The sequence below is a fragment of the Calliopsis andreniformis genome, chromosome 3 (genome assembly GCF_051401765.1).
Source record: "Calliopsis andreniformis isolate RMS-2024a chromosome 3, iyCalAndr_principal, whole genome shotgun sequence".
In the NCBI taxonomy this organism is placed as follows: domain Eukaryota; kingdom Metazoa; phylum Arthropoda; class Insecta; order Hymenoptera; family Andrenidae; genus Calliopsis; species Calliopsis andreniformis.
In genome coordinates, this window is record NC_135064.1 from 24,014,368 (window position 1) to 24,030,744 (window position 16,377).

Genomic DNA, 16,377 nt, shown 5'->3' on the forward strand with positions numbered 1-16,377 from the left:
TTCCCTTTTTAATAGATAATCTCTGCGAAGATGCTAGCGAAAAATTCTACGGGATGAGTTTTCTTCAGAAAATCTTTAATATTCTTTTCCCTTGGGGATCAGAACTCTTTACTTTGTTACACTCAGATATTTTAAAGCTCTTCTCTGCACCGTTGACGGCATATTTTAGCTCCTTATATCCACGAGGCGTTCACAGACTATCGTAAATATTGGATAAAGCAACACCTTCCCAGAAATCCCCAAAGCTTTCTCAAAATTGTTCCTTTATAAAGTAAAGTATATATGTATACTTCGTTGCGAAATTCAAATTTTGTTTCGTTCAAAGTATAACTACTATTTTCTATGAAAACAACAGATTGCTGCAACGCGATCAACAGTAATCTTTTCTAATACTTGACGAACTAAATATTAAAATATCTGTATTGTTAGGTAAACTCCAGAAATACTGGAAATAAAAACTATGGCCCCATTTACAATATTTGTTAATTTATATCCTAGCACTCAGGACGATATTTAACAATAAAAATTTGCAAACATTATCGTACAATCCACTTGATAAAATAACCTATCGATATTCCCTTAAATTGGAGTGTCCATCATTGTGCCTGCAATAAGTAACTTATTTGCTTCGTTTTCATATAAATTGCAAAATTACATATGAAGAACTGCGACATTTTACTCGAGGAAATCAAAGCTATTAATAAGTAGGATAAGTAAAAACAATTGACCTCGTTTCTCAATGTAGATCCCCAGTTAAAGTAGAAACACTTTCGTAACGTAAACAGAAGTCGATGACCCGATAGTATTAGCGAACTCCGAAGTTGAGTAATTAATAAACAGAGGTAGTAAACTATCGATCAATCAATACCTGATGATCGTCCCTCTCGTAGCTATTTTCTCTCGAGGTCTCGAGGGATCTTTGAGGGGTAGCCAATTGGTTGGCAGCGGTACGAAACTGTGAAGCCGAGCTGTTAGCACCTTGCCCGCCCACTGGATAATTCAGGTCTGACGTGTAGTCCGAATCCTCCGAGTAACCCGCTGAAAGTCAATTAAAATTTCGAGTTACGACAGAACAGGACAAATACCCTGAAACAGTCGTCAGGCTCCTATTATTCTCCGAGAGAAGAATCTCGACACGGAGGCTTCATTTGCTAACTCGTGCGAGTGAAATCACATTTCAGTGTTCTACACGTCAACTCAAACGTGTTCGAAGCGAAACAGTTCTCCTCTCACAAATTAAACACACGCGTGATAACAAAGCAATAATTTGTTAAAAATCGTGTTCCTCCAGTGCCATAATACTTCCTATAAAAAAAACGTTCAAACAAACCACGATGACTTCTTATTTCTAAAATTCTTCATAGACTAGAAGGGTATAAAATAAAATAAAATCACGAGTGACCGATCATTCTTGTATGTTATCGTCATCTCATTGAAACATCGCGGCAAAATTTCGAAAGTCTCTCGAAAATAAAATTGGTCGATATTGGACGAATCCGAAAATAGGAACAGTGCAACAGCGGGGCATAAGTAGAAATAGTTAATATTCATGCGAGTTGATGACCAACATTTAGGTGTCTGAGAATTTGCTTTTGGAAAACAATGAGAATCCACAAACGAGGGGAAGTAAGAGTGGGTAGATATATCGATAATTTTGTCTACATAAAAAAAAGAAGAGAAAAGCGTTATGAATGTTTCTGTCATGCCAAGGGTTCGGTGATCAACGATAGGCAGAGATTCTTGAACAGGGGTGGTAGAATTTTTAGGGGTAAGTTACCGACGATTCTCGGTGGTCGATAACTACAATAGCTGCGACGCTTGCTGCAAATATCCACGCGCAGACTCCTTGGATAATGCAATTGCAATTGTATAAAGCGTTCCTATAGTCGCTGATCGCAGATAAAAAAACTAGCATGACGTCGGATCGATTTTTACGCGAAAACCCGGGGAAACGCGGAACCTCTGCTAGCTGTGTGGAAATACCATTCGTACAAATTTGTCGTCGCGTTGGAAATCGTAAATAAAAAGTGCTGCGTAAAAATGGTAATATAATCGATGTAACGCTACGAGTCAACGTTTATTCGGAGCGCAGTCACGATTTTACATAAAATTAACATAAGACGTAATAATGGGTTGCTTACACGCACCAGTAATATTCTTGTGCACGATAACAAAAGATTTCTAATGTGCTTCGTACTAAATTTAACAACGTTTTAATTAGTCTGATAGCCTCTCTTGCATCGCGGATCTGGATAAAAATGTTTGAGAAGTATTTCGTTGCCTGAATAAAAATTGTTGCTTTATTAAGCGTGGATTGTATTACTGATTTCAACTTGAAAGTATCTTATTAAGTATAATAACAAACTTTTACGAAAATGAATAATAAAGTCACGGAAAATTAAAAATATTTCAGTGTAAGTAGTGTACAGGATGTTCTACACAGCTGAGCTTTATTGTAGTCTTAAAGCAATTGAAAGGAGAAAGTACTATACCTAAGATGAAACTGACATTACTTCTGTTCTTCTACACTTGTATGCATTCCCAAGAAAATCTATAGAAACAAAAGTATCTTGGAAACTTTTCTCTTCTCTTTCCAGCCACTTCAGAACTACGTTTCTATCCACTTGGACCCAATAGAACACACTGTACACTCTCCACTGTCCACCTAAGAAAGTGTTATTCAAAATACTTCTCATTATATAATTATCTTACGTCTGCGAGCAACACACCGCGTCAAAGAAGGAAAACAGAAAATGATCGCAAACGACGTGACGATCTTGCGAATAATCGAGTTAAGTGTGGCAACTGATCAGGGACATTCCTCTCCGTATTAGAGAGTAGTCGGATAAAACAGCAGCCACTTAAACTGTGACTTAGCGAGTACTTACAGTGGCCTATATTGTACAATATCTGTCGTCGTGCCTGTTCGACTCGTGCTTCCTGGTCCATCATGTTGTTCAGCATTTCCAGCTTCCTCTGCAGATCGGCCGCCTCCGTGTTCTCGGGGTCTTTCGGAAAGATAGACATCGGTTGGGGATATGGTTAATCGCGAGAGCTCCACGAGATCTATGCTTTCTCTAATCCGCATCGATCACCGTTCACACGTAGCCGATTCAGAACGAGGAAAACCGATGCTTCCTTCATTCGCCCGCGTATCTACTGATTTGTGTCAACGAACTCTCAGCGAAATCAACGGCGACGGAGTTCTCATTTCCTCGGTGGCACGATAATACGCGAGTAATATTCTTAAAAGGAAACTCGTGTTACGCAATGGTTAGACGATAGTAACTCACAATGTACACGTTGCTCGAAAGTTATGACGTATAAAGTGTTCCTTAAATGGCGTTCCATGTTTTAATCGCGGCTTAATGGACGCCATATGATTCTGGATTTCAGCAATAATCGATGAATTAGAGAACGATGGAAGTTGATTGACATAGAATGATAGCTCGAATGAGGTTTATTTTGGGTTAGTTGTAATTTCATATTATTAGTTAATTAAGATAATTAATGAATTATGTTGTAATTTCATATTATTAATTAGTTATATTAATTAATACTAGAATATCATCCTATACTTTTAGAAGCTTTACCTAGGAAATAATTGTTCCCCTGAGTAAAGTCTCTGTGTTTGCCCTACATAAAAATTCGACGAAGGATTGATAAAGTGCAACCGCATTTAATATTTCCCTGAGCATGATATATTACTTTAGCCTCGCGTGACCAGCTCAACGTGTTAATTACTAATCGCGACAGCCTCCCTAAACGAGAGACTTGTTAAGTGCACAAAATGCCCTTAATATATTCAAATCAATTACGCGAGCAGCACGGGGCACTTGCTACGACCAGCATCTAATTAACGCGAAATAAGTGTAGGCCCTTGACATTCTCAAAAGCGCAGCCACGATTATCACGCGTCACTGCTATCTAATTTATCCTGCACCATAATTATATAGCTCGCGGAGGCATTCTAAGCCACGTAAATTGACCTGCGGTCTCGGCTACCCCGCCAGTGTATTAATATCGCAAGTTGAATGAAGTATAGCTCGCGTCGTCCTTTAGAGATTTCCTCATAACTAGGGGCGGGTGGATCTAGCCGTGCCGCGGTGATTCGAGGGCTTAAGAACGATTTATTACGCAACTGGGTGACTTGCGTCGAAACCCTTTGGCTGAAACGAGCTTAAGAAACGAGAGGTTGGGAGCGTTTGTAACATCCACCGACGCAACCCTCTTACACGAGCTGCATCAATTTCCAGGCTCGGTCTTCGCCTTAGCGCTCCTAGGCTAACTTGGCCCAATAGAACTTCGAGCAGCCAACTCTAATTCGATATTCGCGTTCGAGGCGAAAGCAAAACTACCGAAGGCCTAAGTGGGAACTGCCTGCACTACTGATCGTAAGCTGGGAACTAACCCTTGAGTACTTTGCAATTCTAGTCAATTGACCCAAACCGTTCCTCAACGTTAAGTCAGCTAACGAAATTCAATGGGATTCGAGGTTTTTAGCTGATTCTTCTGCGAGTAAATATTTTAATACTGCTGAAAGAAGCTTTAATGTAAAACTGACATTTGACTGACAAATGATATTTTAAGATGTTTGAGACGGTTTGAATGATTGAGAGATATATTCTGATTTTTCCCTAGAAATATATTTTAAGAAAAGAAATGTTGGAGGAATCAGATCAGTGATGGATATATGTATTGGCGATACCTCATTGTGGGTGGTTCCTAAATTGCACAACGCCTACTCATCCTATGACTTTGTTTTCTCACATAGTCTATACAAGACCGTGTTCAAAGTCTCTCATTCAGAAAATTACATAAATTAGGATTATGACTGACCTTTTATTTTTCAAGTGAAGGTATCTGAGCCTTTAAGATAATTCTGTTTCTAAAATACAGGCAAGGTAATAAATATCTCAGAAATGGCAGTTTCTATCGACCATGGCGTAGATTCAAACACCTATATACAATCTTAAACAAGTACTCCTGCCCATAAGGTTAAAAAGCTACTTTATTAAAATAGTTTCATTACTAGAAAATTTAACGCGACTAATATTTAAAACTCACGTGCATCTATTTCCATCTAGTAATCATTCAGTTAATTGTAATAGACATAAGCTACCTATATCTCAGATATTCACTGGGAACATAAAGCTATTATCGAAACACTGTACATTCCCATAAACAGCAATTACTTATAGGCAGCTAGAGCCGAGTGGCAAGTATGTTCGCTTGTTTACTGCGTTTCCAGTTATAATAGCGAAGTAGGTGGTTTGAAACTTATGGTCGGTGAGGTACATATGTGCTAACGTCCATTAATCTTTAGTAGAGCTGACGAAAATTGCGTTCCGAACTTGATAGTTACAAAGATAAACATGTACAAACCACGTCCAATCGCTAGTGCACATAAAGCATTATGTTCGAGGTTGATCATTCTGAACAAAGTGTGTACAGGAAGAAGTTGAGGCGGATTTAAAAATACATAAATATGTAATCTTTTTTTTCCTTATCTTCTTGAATTATAAAGCAGTGGCAAATCTGTTACCTGAGTCGTTCATTAAGTATTTGGATTTCGATTATTTTCGTCGCTGACCTACTTTATTTAGACTATTTCTCCAATTGGAACTCGAGTTCTAAGAAAATGGTATATGCAAAATTTATTTCGACTGTCTGATTCTTCACTGACGGCAGATTATCGATTATATGTACTTCTATCGATTGGATGAAGTACAAATAACCTACACGTTCAGATGAACAAAAGAATTAGAAGACTGAGAAATAAAGTTCCTTTGCACGAAGAAATGTCCCAACAATCCGAATCAAAGTTTCTCAATTTATTAATAACGAACCTGGTAAATTTATCTCCTTCTGGCGAAATACATCATGTGTTTTGTGCCTCCGAATGCGTTCCAGTCACGCGAATATTGCTTTTATTGTCAGGCCTCCTATGTCATCCAGCAAAATCGATAGGCTACTCATTCAAGAAACTTAAGCGTTCAGCAAAGCTGAATGCGTAACAATCATGAAACTGCAGATTTCAGTACCTAATTCCAGTCGCGATCTACGCCGACCGTCCAAACAAAAAGACCTGAAATACTTTGCATTTGAAATACACAAACTTAATTACGCTAAGTAAATTGCGAATAAACTTTAATTAACTCCTACGCCGGCGACAAAAACTTAAAGGACAGGCATTGCTCAGCAACTAAACCCGTTCCTCGGAGAGCGTAATTACACTGAACGCGCTTCTATTACCCGTGCAAAATAATTGCAGCTGCTTAGCCTCGAACACGATTAAGGGAACGAACTGTTAATGAACGTTAAAGATCAAGAGCGAGGGAAGCCCTCCTGGAACCGAAGTGCCCGCGTCTAGAGCTCCTAATCCCCCTTTCCCGACTAAAAATCTCGCGTAATAATATCAGGATCGTAATACTCAGGCACAAGCCCATTAAACTCGGATTTGAAGTAAGAACCGAGAAAGGAAAGTGTAGGAGCGAATGGAGGGACAGAGGGAAAGAGCGAGATAGGTAGAAAAAAAAAAGAAGAAGAAAGGAAACGAACTCGATGTTCTCGAGCTCCACGACCCTGACCCACATATTTTGCATTCCACCCTTTCGTTCCGGCGCTCGAACACCGGAGGAGACACGTACGATCCCGCGGTCTCCACCGACGGTATAATTTCTTTCAGCTTACGCTGGACCAGCCAAACCACCCCTGTCCCCCGCCATTCGCTTATATTCCTTCCTCGTCTTCACTCGAGGAAGGCACCGTTCGCTGTTTCTAACTTTGGTCTGGATGCAATTAAAAAAAGGGTCAAGCCCTGGCAGGAGAGCGTCTCGGCGAGTAGTTCTTTTCTTTGTGACCACCCCTCCCTGTCCCCGTTGGCGAGGGTTTCGACCCCCTGCCCCCCCTGCCCCAGCCTTGCTGCACGCCCCACCGCCGCCAAGTGCATCGAGGTCCTCCACCCTGGCACTGGGACGTCTCTTTAAAGTAACAGAGAAAAAAAAACCCTACCGGCTGCACTTGAAGCATCCCTCTCGCTTCCCTCTATCCTCCCTCCTCTCCTCCCCCGAGAGTGGAGGCAACAAAGTATTTTGCACTTTCACGTCGCGCGTTTCACGCGAGCCAACGATCGATCCCACGGAATGAATGCCGCGTAAGTAGCCGACAGCGGAAATGGTCGAACGGTAACAGCTGGACGTCGATATATTGACAAACTTCGTAAAGGGGAAACTATGGGGAAGAGGAAGAGCCTCTCCAGGCGTCTTCCTCCACTGGAGACGCTTCCCTCTTATCTACGAGCCCCTCTTCCCGTTTTTCTTCTGTCCCGTCGAGCTTGTCAGCGTGGATCGACATCGCGCTAGCAACCCCCACGACGAGATTGTCCCTGATAATTACGTCGGGAAGACGCTGGAGTACTCGCGATCTTCGTCAAGAATTTACCTAGCGTGTACGTTGGATCGTTTTTTGAGATACTCGGTGGCTTTGGATGGAGTTCTTCCTTACGAATTTTCTGTCTTTCAGGGATCAACCTAGACGGATGGTTAGGAAGACTCAGCATCCAGAATGTATAAAAATGATACTAAGTTAGATACTAAGATAGTTGCTCCCTAAAGAGGGGTCCAAAGACGAAAATTTTTCAGATAGATTTATCCCTGAAGTCTGAAATTGATAAACTCGAGTAGATAGAAGCCCTGACGTTGAATAAAATATTTGGTTACTTCAATGTCAGCAATCTTCTCAGGCCCTTGAGAATCGCCGAGGGTTCGCGACCTCGCTTAATTAACTTAATTAAACCGTCTATCGTTTGTTTGAGTCTTGCAGCGGGATGTTTACGATGCGCCATCCACGTTTTCGTTATTGTTTTACCTTCTCCCAGGAGTGCTGCACTGTGCATCTGGAGTCGAAGGGGAAACAGCGCTTCGTATGCAGACCTTATAGGTCCAAAAGCAGGGGAAAGTTGAAACCCCTTGGAAAGTCGTTTCCGTTTTGCTGAGTACCTTTCGCACCACCTTTACCTCTAATCTCGTGCATCCGGCTTATTCGTACGATCGTCTGCACGATCCGCTGGTCGGCCAAAGGCGTGTAATTAGTCTATTTTTGTCGCGCCAACTTTGTCGTCCGCAAGGAAAATTAGAGCAGCTCGCTAAAGAAAGCTCGCGGTACGCTGTTCCAGTAGCCACAAATGAAAACAGCGTAACGAACATGCTGCTTGTTCAGTTTCCGGATGCACGGTAAAACGGGGACGTAAATTCAACGTGCAAGAATGGCGCAACAGAGCCCGAGTGGGCCACTAGTTACTAAACTTTTCCCCTAGGTGTTCTCCTTTATGGCTAGTGTAAGTCCTACGTTCTTTTTCCTACTTAGGTTTATGTATACCTTCAGCTGCCTTAGTACTTCGTAATTTTAATTATGTTGTGAAATTTTTTGTAGTGATAATTAATCAAATTACTTGAGTTTTAGAACGTATGTGCATCAGTGGAAATTGTGATTAAAATTTTTTAAAATCTTTGAGGATTAAAGGTGTAAATGCTCGGGGCACTTTTCTCATGTGATAGTTCTTAATAGATTATTTAAAGAGGACTCAGGAGGACTAGTATTAGTTCTTACTAATTCAGTATTGTCAATATTATTGAACATGAGAGGAGATAAATTGGTGATCTGTCGATATCTAAATTATTGATAAGAAGATTTGAGGAAGATGAAAATATTTTTAGTATTGCCAATAAACCAATACTGTCAATAATTCTGAGTCGCCTTTGGTAATGCAGAGTTTACTGCGAGTAGTCTGACTATTACTGGTCTTATTCTACTTTACAGCATCTTATAACAAGAGCTTGTCACGCGAAAATAAATTTGAAAAGCCTGTCAAGAGGAAATACGAACTTCATCTAACAAGTTTACCCAAGAGAACTGCTTCTCTTTAGAAGCCACTCGGTAGTCTCTACATTCCTTTTTGTTTACCTTCTTCATGGCTAAAGCCATTGAAATGATTACAAGCTTCCTCTTGATAGGATATCATTAGGTGTAAAATCAAAGCTGAATATATTCCTCATAAATACAGGCCGTGTGAGTTGAAGTTTGCCAATATTTACTATTAATTTAGTATTGCCACTAAATATTGATCGTTCGTTATTGCTTTCAATTAAAATTTTTGTAATTCTCTGAAAACTTTACGAGTAGCCAGGAAAAATATTAAATATTTAGTCAAAGCTCATAAGCTTCTTTCCTTTCCTTAATAGGAACCAAGATAATTACATTACATTTCAAGCGAACTTAAGTAACCTCGAACATTGTTCAAGTAAATTTGTTGTTAATTAAGCTTCAGTCGAGCGTCTAAGCTCACATAGAAAATTCACTTCAAGCAACGTGTACGTTTTCCTCAGAGGAGTACTATTCTCGTCGAACCGCGCGATGTGATAAGAGCGATACATAATTGCAAAAATAACTCCGACCGCCGAAGAGTAACGCGATCCTACCAATATCGGCACGTCTCGCGTCAGACTAAAATAATGTCTCGTCCTGCCATTTAATTCCCGTCCTACTCGATTATCACGAGCATCCTTACCGTAAGACGCGAACGAACGAATAAATACGCACTTCACGATGCTAGGTCATGCGTGAACGAGGTCTAGCTAAAGGGGTCATCATTCTACTTGAATCGATCAAACAGTCCAAGCTAAAATATCGAAAAGTAGAACGAGTGTCATCGATCAGCCGACATCGTCGAAAATAGTCAACGTCTAACGGATCGCAGGTGTCACTACTTCGAGCGTCGATGTCGACGAAGGTAAACGTTAGTACATAATGTATGTAGCAGCAGTTGTGTAGCAAAAAACAGAGGAGCAAGAAAAGAATCGGAAGTAAAGGGAGAAGAAAACGTCTACGGACAATTGATAACTGATTACAGTGTCGCAGCCATAGCTCGATGCATCTGCAGGTACCCTCCATATCGCGTGTTCGCATCGAACAGAGACGATCCCCTCTCGCTGTAGCGACAATTCCCTCGGTACAGACAATTTCTTACGTCTTTCATTCAGAATTTACCTTTTACTCTATCCCCCCTCTTGTGCTATCGCCGCGCCACTGCGTGCACGTGCGATTATGGTGCTCCGAAAGGGTGAGTTTGTGCTCAAACAAAATTATGCCTGAAGGGAGGGAAACTCCGACAGCCTCTGGCCACATTCAACTTAATATCGACCAATTGAACGAAGGTTGTTCATTCATCGTTTAAACGCGGCTAATTTAACTGGACGACCGAGGAGCGCGTTTCCACGTGTCCGTAATTCAGCGTAGCGGTCAAACGGTTTCGGAGAAGGAAAGCAAATAGTCGAAATGAAAAATAAACCGCTCAACCTGATTCGTTTGACGGCGTGAGATACCAGCGCGCGATAAACGCATAGGGGTGTTTTATTAAGTCGATGCACGACATCTTTCGACTCGAGCAACCAACGCGAGCACGCAGCCACCGGAAACAAGGCGCGAGGGCCGAAGACGGCTCTCGATGGCCGACATCCGAGGCGGAGTCTTTTCCTTTCGCCTCATCGCAATTCATTACTATCCTAATAAGAAACTCCTAAAGGGATCAAACGAAGTTCTCTTTCACTACGTGCTTCACTCGACACAACACGGTGCTTCTTTCAAAAGGCACGCAACATTCGGTCGCTACATCGATCGACGTACGTGTGTGTATGGGTGCGCTTTAATGAACTTCTGAATGGAGGGAATGAAAAAGCAAAACACGCGGACCCATCAGCTCGCGAACGCTGTCTGTTCGCGCGTTGCGGGTCCGTTTCGTTTCTTCGTGAAGCGGAGAACATCTCGTGACGACATTCGACAAAAAGACAGATACAGAGAGAGAGAGAAAGAGAGCGAAGAAGGAAGTAGGGGAGAGAGAGAAAAAAGGACCGTAAGAACGGAAATGTTGAGCGTATCCCAATTTCCTTGGCTGAACTCGCCGAGGGAAAAATAGCACACGACTGCCTCGCGGAAAAAGACTCGACTCTAGAGTCTTTCCCTGGGGTAAATGTTGTATGGGGTGCGAGGGGACGTCCTTTTTTCTGGGAAACCGACGATTGCTCGGTTCGCATATAAAATTGCGATAAATGGAGAAATGTGTCTTTGAATGAGCCCAGAACTCTGGACGAGCATTAAAGAATAATTTCATTGGTAGGTACTGTGTCTCTTCAGGGATAATACCGCAGTTGATTCGTAAAGCAACGTAGGCACCTTAACTTTAAAAAGCGACCTAAATTCTCAAATTTAACAAATATTACCATACCTCCAAACTACCAAATCGTATAAAGTACAGTCCACGAACAAATTCTTTCACACGATAACTGTGCTAATATCTCTGAAAATGGGTACAGAGCCCTCAATTGATTGACGACGTGGGTTATGGATCCCCTCGTCCGAATGAACAGGAACGAATATCGGGTCACCGATGGTTTTCGCGGTTGAAAACTCTTTTCGGCTACCCTGGCCGGGGTGATAGCGTAATTAAAGTCGTTTAATCAAGCATGAAATCGTATCAAAGTACACAGGTAACGGCCCGAATGAGTTTCGATAGCGTGACTATACGTCAGTGCCCAACACGCACGTAGGGCGAGCACAAAGGAGGCTCTACAATTAAATTAATGAAACAGAGCCTCGAAGAGAGTGCATGTGTTCGCGAGTAAAGAACACCCGAGAGACCGAAATTCGCGGTAAAGGGGGAAAAAAGTGACGCAGAAGCTCGAAAACTGGGGAAAGTGTGTCATTCGGGAAACGTGGTGAATTTAAAATAATTCCGCGGCCGCCCGCGCCGATGGGAACCCGGCCTCGTCGATCGATCGAACTACAGAGCGAAGTTAAGTGTGTTTATGTAATTTCTGTAATCGTGTTCGATAATTTAGTTAACAGAATCTCGTAATTTCATCTATATTTTTCCTTCGAATATGATTTCCAGCCGGAAATTCGTTTCTTGCTGAATCGAGGCCGCGGAATCGAATTGCCTTGGACTTATTGAGTTATGCTGTGAGTTCGAACGGAGTTTTCAGTGGATTATAATTTATATCATGTTTTAATTTATAACTGTCGTTTTTTAGATTTTTCCAATTTGGTCTAACAGGGCTGAAAATTCCAAGTTTCTCTAAAATTTAATTCATGGTTGTTTAAATAAATATTAGTTATACCTGAATACGCTAAGGATGTAGTCATTAAAACACGAAACACACCCAATAATTTAAATTCAAATCATTTCCTTCATTTTATCGTTTCTTCAATCTTCGAATTAACTAGGAAACCGTGCTCTAAAATCTGACTAAACTCACTGCTCCTTCTAATAAGTCCTTCATTTTTATTCATCCCAGCGTCGTAAAAATGATTCAACTCGACACACGTCACTAAATTTCTACCCAGTTATTAGATTCGACGGTAGCGAGATCACGAATCCACATCAGCACGGAATTACTTCGACTCTAATTAATTCTAGATATCTTGACGAGTTTTACCGTCGGTCGTCTTCAGCTCGACTGTCTTAAAAGTGTATACGTATTAAGACCGACACTCGAGCTGTCGCGAAGCATATTTCGGTGAAATTAAACGCGTCTCTGGCATCTCGAGCGGTACACTAGACTCTCGCCATAAATAAAACCCAGACAGGGGTTCGAGATTCGCCAGGATTCTCATCTTCCCCAGACGGAAAGTAATGCATAACTTTCAGTGATTAACGATGATGGGTTCCCTCGGCGCTGGGGCTGAATCTCCAAAGCGGTTTTCGATATCCGCCCTGCGAACCGACCAATCGTCTACGGGGGTAGTTGGCTCCGTCTAACGTGGCAGAAAGGGGGTAAAAAAGGCAGAGAAGAAAAGAAGAAGACAGTGTGGGATTGAGAATCGTAGTAGAAGTCTCAGGTGCAGTGGCTGACGAGCAAGAAGGGGTTTATTATCGCTAATTACGTACAAACAGCGTGGATTCTGCTCCTCGTGGATCGTGAACGCGTGACTCGGTTCCAAAGTTTCGCAGAGTCGAATCCAGACCGCGGATAGCCGAGCAACTGCGATATCTTCGCGGAATCGAAAGTTCCCAGGTCGCCGCGAGTTCCTGACCATGTTTTAAGGATTTCTATGGATTACTCGCGTGCCTGAGCCGCGTTTCGAAAGCGGTGAGCGATCGCGCGCACGATCGACGAGAATATCCACGTGACGTGGAAGTCAGATGCATTGGTCAAGAAACGAGGATGTATTAAGCGAAACGAAGGACCCAGGACCGAGGATCCTGGGACCAAGACGGTCCTACGATGAAGACCAAGGATCTTGACGAGGGTACCTGAGCCACACATGGGCCGGGCTGCTCGCAACTGCATTGCCGTTTCACTCGTTAGCAGGGCTTTCCATCTCGTTCGTTGTTCGCACTTTCCTGATTGGTCAGAGACTGATCAGACTGACGGTCGGCCGTGCATGATCCGATTGGCGATCATGTCCTAATTCTTTCAGCCCTTCAGCGTTTGAGATCTCTCGCGTGCAAGCGATTACCAAAAGCGATCGTTTCTCATCGTTACCGTATCGACCAGTGGTTAAGCTCGTCGTTAACGAATCGTTCGGATTGTTAAGTGGTGTATCTCAGTCCCTTCTGTCGTTGTTTTGTAACAGAGACACCGAGAAACCATCGTTTCGAGCGACTGCCTCGGCGCTTGTTCCAAGCTATAAACTACAGGTTGCATAATTTATGCGACGTCTGTATATCGTGGCACGAAAGCGGAATCCAGAAATCAATAATAAATAGAGAAGAGAAATCATAGAGAAACAATGGAAGTTTCAATTTGTGGCCAACATTCCTGCTCACGTTATTTCGATCGAACTTCGCTGGCGCACATGACAATGCTGTGCTGTACGAGGAAAAAGGTAGAAAGAGGTCAACGTGTCGAGAAATTTCCGTCCCGTATTGTCCCTGTCTGAATCTGTGTAACGACTCGTCTTCACTAATTCACAGAATTTTCTGACTGTGCTAATTGAACGAAAACTTGGACAGTAGTTGCTATTGTTAACTTCTACTTAATGGCTTGGAAATGGGATGAAAAATGTAACGGAAACTCAGAATGATCTGATTGCTCCAAAGTAACTTTTGTCTCACTTCAATATAATGAATTCATAAATTTGTTCACCCAGGGTTATTAAATTAAGGTAGTAAATAGTGAAAATAGCAATGAAGTTATATCAAGGAAATAATATACACTATACTAGAAATCAAATTCTGACGTTCAAGGCATACAAGAGTTGTCCCAGTTTTACCAGTAGATAATAAATTAAATTGCATTATAGATACCTGGGTATATAAAATTTTATTCGAAATTAAAGACCCCGATCATCAAGCTCTCGCTCTGTTTATCAGTTTCGATAGGAATCCCCGCAAACAACTATCACGTGGCTCTCAATTTTTCACCCGCGATCCTGAGATCTCAGCCGAGCGCCGATTATGCGATTAAACATTCCGTTTAGCGAGGAGTGAGGAGCACCAGGCCGATAGTCATCTCACTTTTTCCTCGTCATGACCGTGTCTGCCGAACATGTCGATACTTTCGACGATAAACAGACTCCCGATTCTCGTGATCGTATCACGCAGTTTCCCCCTATCTATTTTCCGATACTTATTTCTTTCCCCTTTGTGCGCCGGAACGACGAGCAGGCAAGGAGATGGGAGAGACATAGGTCGAAACGCGGCCAGGTCGATCTTCTCGCAGAGAGGATGTTCAAGAGCAACGAAAAGGGAGAGGAGGGAAGGTCGATTGGAAAGCTGGAGAGGCAAAGAAACAAACGGAAACGTAGGGCGATCGAGAAGTCGGGGGACGGGACAAATGGTTTCCTAGTTTCGCGAGAAAAGATTTTATCTCAGATGGCAGGGATTTGAAGTGCAGGAAAGAGTCTCGGTGGCCCGATATGGGCCTCGATATTGCATACTTCGAATGAATGAATAGCGATTTGTTAAGATGCCACTGGGCTGTCCAAGTATCCGACGTAACTGACTGATAGATAATAGATATGATGAAGTCCTAAATAGTTGTGGTTACTAGAACCGTGGCATGTTTGAAAATAAACCACGTACTTTACATGGGCGTAGTTAGTCGTTCTAAAATTTTTTCAAGTTTGCATCGACGAAGAATATGATTTACCTTTTATTGTTTGCAATGTAGAATTCGCAAAACGTAATTGATTATTTTTTGTCCCTCCGAATATGGTCACAATGAAACTGGTTAAAGGTGTCAAGTGGTCAAGAATGACTAGTGATTAGAGGTGACCAATGGCCGAAGGTGACCGGCAGGCGAAGATGACCAGTGGTCAAGGATGGCCAGTGGTCAAGGATGACCAATGGTCAAGGATGGCCATTCGTTGAAGATGACCAGTGGCCAAGGACCAACAGCCACCAAGGGTGACCAGTTCCGAGGCAGACGAAAGTCCAGCCCAAGGTCCAGTCCCTCCTCAGGGTCTCCAGGGCCTTCTGGTCTCGCCGGAGGCCCCGGCGCGAATCAGACACTCGTAGTCTTCCAGAGGTACTTATACTCTCTGACCAGAAGTGGGGGCAACCAATGAAATGAATTCTTTGATGGTGGAAATCGCGAGAATAATCAAGCAAAGAATAATTTGCGAAAAATTGATTTTCCTCATAAGATAATCATCGCAGCAACAACTTCTGCATCACATATTGTTAATAACAATTATTATAAATTTATTTAAATAATATTCTATTAACACTTTAAATAAATTTCAATAATTAGCGGACTAAGGAAGGGTCGAGACGTGGTAGGTTAATTTTCGTTGACTATAGGTTTATTATAAACGGCCTCGTTTTCCTCATTTCGCAACACGGTCAAGTGGAGCATCGCGTGGTGAAAAATAATTTGCACCTTTACGAGAAGAAACTCCGCGAACCAACCCGAGTTCCTTGGGACGAAAAAAATCATCTAAGAATACGAATCCACGAATTAGTTGCAGGAAGCGCATTTCACTCCGCAATGCGCTTTTATTTCATTTCATATCGTCGGAAATTCACGGCGGCGTGGCGTGGCGTTATGAAAAAAGTTCTTGAAACTTTTTAACGAGTCATCGAAGTATCGCGCGTTCCTACGGTCTGACAATATGAATATTGTAGTATTTGTGAGGTAGCTCTGAAACTTTTCGAACGTTTTTCATGGACACCTTCAATTAAATATCGATTTAAGCATTGGAAAATTGATTTAGGGAAATAGAGGTCTTTGAACGAACAGATATGTAGCGTTACAGTGGAATTATTAACATCAACTTTAAATTGAATCAAACATCCGCGTGAAATATGAAGAAAGGTGTCTTCCCTCGTGTTCTTGGGGTCTAAGAATTTCGACCACGGAAGAAAAACGCGGTCGA

General features: G+C 42.1%; 1 protein-coding gene across 1 annotated transcript in view; it reads right to left on the reverse strand.

Moving 5' to 3' along the window:
• Positions 1-16,377, reverse strand: part of LOC143177354 (uncharacterized) — a 91,741-nt gene that overhangs the window by 17,177 nt on the left and 58,187 nt on the right. Inside the window, exons 6-7 of the mRNA XM_076375229.1 lie at positions 2,889-3,008; positions 869-1,038 (exon numbers count right to left, since the gene is read on the reverse strand). Coding sequence (XP_076231344.1) covers positions 869-1,038; positions 2,889-3,008 — 290 coding nt within the window. The remainder of the gene's footprint in view (positions 1-868; positions 1,039-2,888; positions 3,009-16,377) is intronic.